We start from the raw sequence: 10,889 nt of genomic DNA, 5'->3' as shown, positions 1-10,889 counted from the left end.
GCAAACCGAAGACAGCATTTTAGGAGAACCTCATAACAACCATGAAGCTTAATGGTGGAAATGTTGATTTGGGATTGCTTTGCTGCTTCAGGTTTCAACTATACATTCTGCATCATACCAAAGTGTGCTTGATAAGAATGTGAAGCCATCTGTCTAAAAGTTGAATCTGAACCAGAATTGAGTCTTTTAACTTGATATTGATCTGAAGCACTCCAGCAAATCCATCTAGAATTGGCTCAGAAAGAAGAAATAGGGGAGTTATAGATTGCCCTAGTCAAAAGCCCTGATTTTTCCCATTGGAAGTTTGTAGGGAGATTTTGAAATGGACAGTTCATACAAGGAAAGCCTCAAGAATCTTGGAGCTGAAGGAATTATGGATGGAGAAGTAGTCAAACCTTTTATGGCGTTGATGTCAGAAACTGGTGGGCAGTTATACAATATGCCTACATGTCATTTCTGCTACAGGGGGCAATACCAGCTTTTAATACCAAGGGTGTACTTACTTTTTTCACAGTACATTACATCTATTGATATTATTATTGAATAGATTATTAAAAAGACATTTTTTATCTTGTGTTCTTATTCAAGTATATCACCTTTATCTGTAGGCAGTGTTTGAATAAAGATCTAATATTTGCCTGTTCAGATATGTTAAAAAGTCAATTTCCATGGGATGTACATAATGTTTCACATGATTGAACATAGAAATAAAATGTCTACACACAACACAATTATGTTTCTGGTTTTACCATTTATTTTTACAAACTGCATAAAAGCATTTAAAAACAAAACTGATCTGAATTTCACAACATACGGGACAAATACTACAGAATGTAAATACATTTTCTCAGTTAAAGGATAACTCAAATCAAAACCGAAAATGTGATATATTGCATCGTACCAGTCCTTAGATGTGTTGACTGCAGTCGTTTTCATTTTTTTAGCCTAAGAAACTTTTCAGCAAGTACAGAAAATACCTGTTGATCTTGCCAAAAATGCAGTGTCCTTGTCATTTCAGCTTAACAGAGAGCACAAAAAGAAGACCTTCCCTTTCTTTTATAAACGACTTATTCCATCAGCTCACATGTAATAGAAATGAGCAGGGGCAATTATGTTTGAAATCCAGTATTGGACTCCCTCTGTGGCTCCAACCATAACTCCCTCCATAGATACAATGGAGGAGTGAGCATAGCCAACCAGGGACAGGAAGTGGGATTACCTGGTGAATATAAAGGAAGAAAGGCTCATCAAAGGCTGGTGAGCTGCAATATATACAATTATTGGTTTTAGGTTTAGGTACACTTTATTTCTGAAACTGGAAATCCTGCCTGATTTGGGAACCTATACAAACTGCAACCTCCAATGATTCATTTTAAAAGTAATAACTGCACATAGTATCTTTGTAAGTCAGAAAAACTATGTTTACTAAATATATAAAAGCACAACATTTTTGTGAATATAAATCAGTAACAGTTTTGAATAGATTTGAATTTCAGCACAATGATCATATGACCTTAATCTTAACAGCAGACCTTCATCACATTTGTGACAGATGAGTATCTGGATATTGAATAGTCAATAAAGAAGATATGGTTGTTCTAGGGCAACATTCATGCCTGTATGTGGCTATGTGACAGATTAGTTTTTGGATATCGAAAAGTCAATATAGAAGATATGGTTGTACAAGGACAACATTGATGCCTGTATGTGGCTATGTGACAGATGAGTATCTGGATATCGAATAGTCAATATAGAATATATGGTTGTACAAGGACAACACTGATGCCTATACGTAGCTCTGTGACAGATGAGTATCTGGATATTGAACAGTCAATATAGAAGATATGGTTGTACAAAGACAACATTCATGCCTGTATGTGGCAGATGGGCATATGGATATTGAATAGTCAATATAGAAGATATGGTTGTATAAGGACAACATTGATGCCTGTATGTAGCTCTGTGATAGATGTGTATTTGTATAGATATTGAATAGTCAATGTAGAGCTGTAGAACAAGGGTTACATCAATCTCTTGATGTGGCTCTGATAAGACCATTTATAGATGCTGAATTTCCAGATAGGTCAGAGTGGGACCCTGATTTCAATAGCTAATGCTATTGCAAATTGAACTTGTCTACAAAGTGACTGGGAAGAGTTGTATAATCCATCTGCTTTGCTGCAGCTAGTGCTGGACTTGAAGCAGCAACTTCTACCTCCATTGCTTTGGGCCAGCTTTGCTGCAGCCAGTGCTAGGCTACCTCCTGACCCTGTACATTGAAATGGATATTCAGTGCAGAAAGGTAGTGTTTTCTTGTCAATTATAGTTTTTCCTTATTTGCTATTCCTAAAGCTTACTGAAATAATAAAAGGAAGTAAAGGGAGATTTTGTATGCGTTAAATTTATACTTTTTATATTGGTAAATACTTACATTGTCTTATTATAGTTATATGTTTACACTGTTTTTAGACATATGTTACTCAAGGTTATATGGATATAGACATACCTGTATTATGAGTGTAAATATGAAAATATATCCACCATCCATGAGTAGAGGCGATGAAAATAAAGAGGCTATAATAATGTTTCAGAAATACACAATTTGTAGTGGAATGGATCATTTATCATATTGGGGTTTATGAACATTACTACGGTCAGGTCATTCTTCTGTTAGGCTTGTGGTAATACTCTGCCTAGATTTATGTAGATGATGCGGGTGTGTTTATAAGCACCCATCTACCAGCACCCGCATACAGATGTCCTTATGTGTTCTCCAAAGTTAGTAATGTGAATTGCATCTGTATGCCAAAGCCCCCTAAACACCTAATGGCATCAGGGGATGAAAAATAATTGAATAGCCATTGACCTAAAACCACTGTGCCTCTAACCCAACATTTTGCTTCATGCTGTTATACATTACTGAATGTTGCTTGCACGCTCAGAAGTGAATGGTGCAATTTATTTTCTTGCACAGCGTCTTCCAGGACAACAATAACGCAGTACTGCGACATTGATAGTCTGATGATTAACACACCATTTATCCCTTATGATTTGTCCTTAGAGATGCTGAAAAGCTTTTTTTTTTATTCAGTATCATAGTCTGTATTTTAAGATCGGATACAGTAGATCTGTAAAAGGAAAGGCTTCCAGCTTTGAGTTTGGTCAGACACAAAACACATCTCTTTTACTATTTCTCCAGTTCATCTACATTTAGAGCTGAAGTTAAAAGGAGCGCCATTCTTGAGAGCTCCACTGGATATATTTTTTGGGTTCTCTTGGTCTGCCTTGTCACGGCTGAAAATTGTGTCTTGGTCGCTGTCAAATTCTGACTCTGAAACCATAAGGCTGGAGTTGTGCTCTGTGCTCCTGTGCTTTATGCCTGTCAAGCAGAAAGAAAGGCAGATCAATGAATTTGTGCTTTATATTACAGCTTAACGGAACAGAATCCTTGGTCCCCTGAGAAAGCCTGTTTTTGTTAATGACTGGTATTGGGAAACTTATCTGTACTTTTTTGTATGTGAAGTCTGTTAAAGCTGAAAGCTCCTACCCACACCCTACCCTCCTCTAATTTAAAGAAGAAGAAAAACGCTACGTAAATGCCCCTTTTACTCACCTAAAACCACGGTCATGTGACATTCCAGACTCGAGTCTTCTATCTCTTCTTGTTTACAGTAGGGTGGTATCCTTATACAGGTGTCCTCGTCTCTGCCTGCATGCCATGGTTGTCCAGCGCGTCCTTTTGGTTGTCCAGCGCTGAGTTCCTCTTAAGATCAAGAAGAGAATCTGCAGGTGATGACGTCCCTGGAAGGGGACTATTGGGCACCAGGAAATGACACCAGTGAGGGACCTAGACGGCGGACTTAGATGAGTATAAAACACTTCACCATGTAATTATAAAAAAAGTTTTAAAAAATGGGCTGCAGGAATAGTTTTGCCTGGGTATTGGCTTTGAATAAAATTGTGTTGGACCAGGATATACAAACACACACATACAGTATGTTGTGTTACTACTCTGATATACTTCTATAGTTAGTGTAAAAGAAGAAGACAGAAAGTAAAATGGAGTTTTAGTTCCCCCTTCATTTCAGCTTAAAATAGAGATTGCCTGATAAAAATAAGAATACTGAATGCTCAATAGTTGAGTTGGTTAGTTGTTAGTTGTGGTATTGTATTTCAAGTGAAATGCTTTTACCTTGAAAAGAAAAGAAGAAATACATTTTGAATTTGAACTTGATTATGGCACTGGGGTTCTATAGTAATGGTGGCCAAAAAAGGAGCAGTTTTGTAGCCACAGTGGATGAAAATGGAGCAGTGTGTTTATGGGCAGCGGTGACGCGCATATGTGGTATTGTCTTTGGCGTAAGCAAATATGTAGTGTGATGTAGCTGCTTTGGGTTACCGCTGGTCTCCAATTCAATAGCCTACATGTCCACTTCAGGTCCATGCCTGCACCCCACCACCCCTCCTTCATTGTGCCTGGCTCCCATACCCCCTCGCTCTCACCATTGAACCTGCCATCACCTCAACTCTTCTGCCCGCACCACCACCAAACCTGTTGCAATCCCAACCGATCCCCACAGACACACTTTTGTTAGTAATGTTTTTTAAAGTAAACTTTGTGCAGCTTCTCCTGTGACAGTCTCCTTCATCCTATCCACTATCATAAAACACATAAAATTTGACCTTCAATGTTAAATTCATGTCAAACAACTGATTTTTCTGATTTGTTTTTACGTACCATATTTGGGTCTCAGAGCCATTCTTTCTTGATCGTCAAAATTGTCCAGAATAGTATATTTTGTTTTCTTTCTTATTTTGGTCCTCTTCCGGCTGGTGTGAAAACAAAAATCTCTACGTCAAGAACCAATGTAACATTGCAGAATGGAAATGTGTTTTGGTAAAGACTTAGATCTAAATTAAAATAGCCTATTTACTGTAATAGACCCTTGGAAGCCAGTTGCAAATAGTGGACGGGTGCATGGTAATTAATGGAAATATGTGTTGTTTTTTTCTACATAAATTTCTTTATGACTAAAGATTAAAAAAGATGTATTTCTTGTAAATACAAAATATTGCATATGAATGTTTCATATTACTCTGCACAGCCATTAGGTGGAGCTCTAGTGTCTGCTAGTTGCAAGTTCTATGCAGTTTTTACATCTATATTGCTACTTTATTCCCCTGCTGTTCAGGTCTATTAAGGAAACAAATGCTAAATGAGCAGAGGAGGGACATGCCTCCTTCCTTGTCTTGTCACATGGCTCTGTATGGAGTATCAGTTACAGAGGGGCAGTCTACAAGTGAGCAGCTACTGCTAGGCTGTGTTATTACTATGCTCTTTGAGCATGTGTCATGAAAGCTTCTTGTATGAAATGAGCTCACCAAACCCACAGATCCGTCTCCTTGAATCTTTGTTTCTGAAACTGCTTATCTATTACATTTGTGGCTTTGTCTTTTCTAAAACTGCCCATACACCTTGCGATCATCGGATGAAACTTTTCGTCCGATGATCGAACCGACGTACAATTTTCGTAAGGCAGCCCCATCCTGCCCCGATTATCGCAAGGTTGAATCAGCGGTAATTAACAGATAAACACCTGGACGAATTGCGGTAATCGACCGCACATATTTTCACCTGCACATGTGCAGTGTAAATCGTATGAATTTTGACGTACGGAAACGCCCCCAACCTTGCGAAAATCATACGATCGACCGAAGTTTTCTAACCTGCTGGTTAGTCAAAAGTCGATCGATTGTACAGTATTTGCGGTTGCACACTGCCCATCAACCTTACGAATATCGGACGAAAACGCCATCGGCCGATATTTATAAGGTGTATGGGCAGCTTTACAGCCACCAAAGTTCTTGCAGTACGTAAAGCTGATCATACACTATTCAAATTTAATTTGAACATTCATTCGAAGGTGTTCATCAAAACATTCAATCTTGCCATCAAGTTAGATCATTTTGTTGGAAAACCCTTAACCAGATCTGCTACGTGAATGGAATCCAATATGTTTTAAACAGGTTTCTTTTGCGCCTCACACATTCGCATTGCATTATATTTGATTTTTCTCAAAGGAAATCACATTCTTGGTTTTAATTTTGTTTGTTTAGATAAGAAACCCCAACATTTTTCCATCCTACTTTTTCAATTATCCTAATCACTATGATTGAAAACAAACGTCAGTTAGACCCCATGAACTATTAGAAAATCAAACGAACATTTTTGAACAAAGGTGTATGGCAAGCTTAACTCCCCTAAATGTAGCCAAAATGTTTCAGTATATCAGACTGAGGTCTAATAGTATTGTGGTGAATACAGAAGAGTCTAGTTAATCCAGTAAGTGTTTTTACCTTTTATAGCAACAGATGCATACCCAGACCATGCCCATCAGAAAGGCAACCAAGGCGAATGTCAGCACAGTAATATAGAGTACACTCCAATCTGCAAAAGAAATCAGTACCTAATATTAACGTATCTTGCTCATGGGATGGTTTTTTTTTGTAAATTGTGTCAAGCAGAGCTATCCCCATCTACACCCATTTAAAAAAGATAATGCATTAAGAAATAAGGGGAACAATTCTCCAAAAAAGGGTCTCTCAAAGTGTCCTTAAAGCAGAATTTATTAACCCTTGCAGAGGGGCAACCCCTGAAAGTGCTCGTTTGTGTCTAGTTAAAAAAAGTTATAGTCACTTGATCCTTGGAGACGGCTCACTCTTAGACCAGACCCTTCTGCCTAACTTCCCCTTCAATGCAGCAGTCTAAGAATCCTCAAGTAATCACATTCTATACAGCGTATAGGACATGAGGATGCAGAGGGACATACCACCGCTCCTGCAGAAGAGGAGAAAGGCTGGAGGGAATGCTGTCATAGCCGGCTAGATCCGAGGTTCGGGTGAGCATACATTTTCTTTTTTGAACCGTGACACAAATGAGCATTTACCTTTTGCAGTTCGGGGGTAGTCCCATTGCAGGGGTTAAGAGTTCTTCTTTAAATTTATTTCTAAGACATTGGGCAATGCAGACAGTTTTTATTTGCAACATGCTCATAAATGTGAATAAATGCTAATTTCTCATTTGCTTCGATTGGATAGCCACATAAAATAAACAAAAAACAACTTAAACGTTATTTATGATCTACCTAAGATTTATTCATCTATACTATTTGGATTCATAAATCATAATCCTTCAAAAATCCAGGGATCCCAACCTGAAATAACTCATTTAAGGGAGGTGCCCTCTGTAAACTCCCCCCCTTCTCTCCACAGGGGGGGTGCAACAACAAGGAAGAGAGCACCCCCCTGAAATGATGGCAGATAGCAAAGATAGCCAATGCTTTCTTTGCTATCCGCTGGTTTTTTTTAGTGTTCTGACAGAGGCTGCTGCCGTCAGGAAATAAAAAACGACATAGGAAGTAATAGCTAGATTGCTATTGGCTTTTTCAATTTGCAATAGCCAATAGCAAGCTGGCTATTGGACACGCCCTCTGCTGTTGTCAGCAGAGGTGGACCTGATGGAGAACTTCAGGTCTACCTCTGCTGATAGACAGTAGCAGTGGGCGGGTGCAATGGCTAGTCTGCTATTGGCTATTGCAAATAGAAATAGTCAATAGCAATCTAGCTATTCATTTCTATGCCGTTTTGGTTTTTTTTCTGACTGACGTCGACCGGTGACCGCGATGTCAGGAGAAAAAAAAGACAGCACGGAAAGGTTTGCTTTGTAAGATAGAGCAGATTAAACCTTTCCGGGAGAAAATGTTTCTCTCCCTGGTGTCCGGGACCCGCTATCTAATAGCGGGAGATGCCCGGAGTTGAGATGTCTGTAAATCAATAACCATCCTTCATAAATCAAATGTTATCATCATATATGCTAAGGCTTGCAATGTCACTTAGCAGACAGCATATGATACTGCAGTTTGAAGCATCAGGTCTGTTATATGAATCCAGCATTATAACAATAACATCACACATATATATGTGTGTATATGTATATATCTATATATATATAGATATATATATATATCTCAAATAGACCAAGATGGAGAAAGCACAAGCAGAGATCAGTGGTGTAGAGAAAACTCCAGGAATTGTTGTTCTTTTAGGACTATAAAAGGATGGAGATTATGGGAAGTAAGCAAAGTAAACATTCGAGGGGAACGTACTCACCACAATTACTTTCCCCATCACTGACATAACGCTGGATGAAGTTTTCCATCCAAAAGGGATAGCAAAGACAGGATTTTGTTATTGGGTCACAGTGTCCATGTCCCGAACATTTCAGCAGACACACTATTATAGAGAGTAAAATGAACATAGTTGGTTTGTATTGTTGTCTGTAAACAAAGACAAATCTTGTATAGATATAGATCAGTACACGTGATCCATTTGTAGATGTTAGTGCATTGATGCTAAACTCTGGTCCTAATGACAATGCTATAGTGAATATTTTCCCTACACATAATCAGTAAAATGTGAGACTGTTAAAAAACCTGATCATGAACTAAGTATCTTTTATTCATTCAGCTGGCTATGGTGGGATCAATGTATGCAGGTATATTTAGGTAAAAATCAAGCAACTGAAATGGAATTTCCCAGCTGTTCGTTATTGTTTTTCTAGTGCTTCCTCTCCCTATTTCATATGTACAAGCAAATGCATTGTTTTAGCAAAGATACAAAACATCTTTCTTTCTATAGTCAGATGCTGCCTTCATGCCCAACTGCCTTCTGATGCTTGTGGGCAGGTTTTGAAAGCCTACAGGACCAGTGCTTAGCAAATATTTTATGTGCATCAATGAAACATTCCTCATATCTTTATAGATGATAGATCTGCAAAGGTTAAATGGACTAGGGTACACAAAGGTTAAATGGACTAAGGTACAAAAGTACTGAGTACAAAACAAATCATGTAGAAAACTTACCTGCTGTGTCTACTCTGAGCACTTTGTACAATAGAAAATCTGCTTTTTCCTTCAAAAGCTGGTTTTGAAGAGTTTGTTTAACATCTGTGGCCTTCCATGTTTTAACGGGATGTCCGCTTTGGACATAGAATAGGATCATAGTGCTGTTTTTGTAAACAGAATATAGATGGTCAGACAGTTTAAAAAAAAGAGGATTCCTATTAATTCAAAGCAATGGCAACAATCATTGTTTAGAAGTGACTAGACATTGGACATCTCACCATCTAGACAAGCCATATCAAGCTCAGATAAAACAGTGACCGAATTGAAACCTTTAGAAGGCCACATTGTCCCTACTATCGGCCACATTACAGTACACATTACAGGACACAGTATTTACTAATGTACCACACCTACTGAGTTCAGGGTAAAGATTTTCTCTATCGTCCATTGAAGGACACAGCTTGATGATAATTAGACAACCTGGAAAACTAAACATTGGAAACTAAACGCCAGCCCCCCTTCCCCAGGCTATATCCCTTCCCCAGGCTATATCCCTTCCCACTTCATACCTTCTCAGTTTTGCTTAGTGTCCTTAGGAGAATTGGTGTAACTTTACTTTCTGCTATTTTTTTTTTTCTTGAATTAGAAGATTTTATTCTACTATCAACACTTACTGGTAGATTTAGGCCAGGTACTGGAAATACTGGAAGTCTCTCCAGTTGGCAAACAAGTGCAGGTATTCCCAGTTCATTAAGTATATTAGTGTCTTCTCTGCAACAGTCTTATGGTTACTAGTGACTACCCATCTGTGGTACAGTTAGTACAGGACTACACTTTTCAGGTCAGGCCAGTGTTTTCTGGAGATTCCTTGTGGAGTTATCAGGCCCAAAGCTGTGGCAGTGTTCCTGTACCTGTCACTAAAGACTCTTTGTTGTGGGTACCTAGCTGGCTTTATGCTGTTTTGAGGTTCTTCCGCTATTCAATACTGAGGCTGCATGTTTGTTTTTTGCTGCAGAAACAGCTGTAGCTGACTGGCTATTTTGTTAAGGGGTTAAAATTCCCATTTTACTACTGGACTTGCCTTATACTTTGATGTAATTTGCAAACTGGACACTAGGGAGGCCCTCCCATTTATTTAAATTTACCTTATATGATTTCTACAGTGGCCAGGCAGTATTTATGCCCAAACCGCTCTTTCATATTTCCTGCCTCCCTGTCTTCCTCTCACTTGATGACGCAGTTCTTTACTTGCGCATGAACACCCAGCTTCTTGGCTTCTGAGGCTCAATGCTTAGGCAGCTGGTGCATGTTTGCAGCGTCAGGAGTTCAAATGACGTGTAAAAAGGCTTGGTGCATTAGGATGCCGGTGCATTAGGATGCCGGTGCATGATTGCAAACTCATAAGTTAAAAGCCTCTGGGCCTCCAGTGTAAGACAAAAACAAAACAACAAAAATCAGGCTATAACAACAGCATTGCTTCAACTGGTTGCTGTAGGAAATGGCAGACCCCTTGTAAACCATAGTCTGGTATCCCTGAAGCTCAGCTGGTCTATGAGTATTCTTGGCAGAGTTAGGGTAGCCTTCATCCTTAAAGATAAAGCATAATTCTGTTTGTTAGCAACATGTCTGGCACCTAACAGAACAGCGACCTGCTTCTGTGGGTGACAAACCTAATTAGGGCCTTATTTACATTATGTATGCAAGGTTTTATGCTTCAGTTGGTCCACCTTGTGGCCAATTGCAGGGGTTTCTTTGTTTTCAAAAGATTTGTGTTGGATTTCATAGTGCACAATGCACAGAATGACCAGATCTTGCACAGGTCACACAATACAAGGTCTTACACAGTGTTGGTTAGATCATTAAGATCACATTTCAGACAAACCAGCTTGAACAGGTAAGCAAGTCCCCAGTGTGTCACCCAAGTGGGAGGGCGTTCTCCCGAAGCCTGAAGAAAAGTGCTGTAACCCGAACAATGTGTCCAATAAT

The 10,889-nt window shown here is 39.0% G+C and overlaps 1 protein-coding gene across 1 annotated transcript in view; it reads right to left on the bottom strand.

Moving 5' to 3' along the window:
- Positions 1-3,094: 3,094 nt before the first annotated feature.
- Positions 3,095-10,889, bottom strand: part of KIAA0319 (KIAA0319 ortholog) — a 30,706-nt gene continuing 22,911 nt past the window's right edge. Inside the window, exons 16-20 of the mRNA XM_018563789.1 lie at positions 8,922-9,064; positions 8,170-8,292; positions 6,358-6,448; positions 4,739-4,830; positions 3,095-3,379 (exon numbers count right to left, since the gene is read on the bottom strand). Coding sequence (XP_018419291.1) covers positions 3,201-3,379; positions 4,739-4,830; positions 6,358-6,448; positions 8,170-8,292; positions 8,922-9,064 — 628 coding nt within the window. The 3' untranslated portion in view covers positions 3,095-3,200. The remainder of the gene's footprint in view (positions 3,380-4,738; positions 4,831-6,357; positions 6,449-8,169; positions 8,293-8,921; positions 9,065-10,889) is intronic.

Source organism: Nanorana parkeri, unplaced genomic scaffold, assembly GCF_000935625.1.
Source record: "Nanorana parkeri isolate BGI_ZX_2015 unplaced genomic scaffold, ASM93562v1 scaffold696, whole genome shotgun sequence".
NCBI classification, from domain to species: Eukaryota; Metazoa; Chordata; class Amphibia; order Anura; family Dicroglossidae; genus Nanorana; species Nanorana parkeri.
Note: the sequence above shows the minus strand (reverse complement) of the source record. Positions and strands in the feature narration are given on the sequence as shown.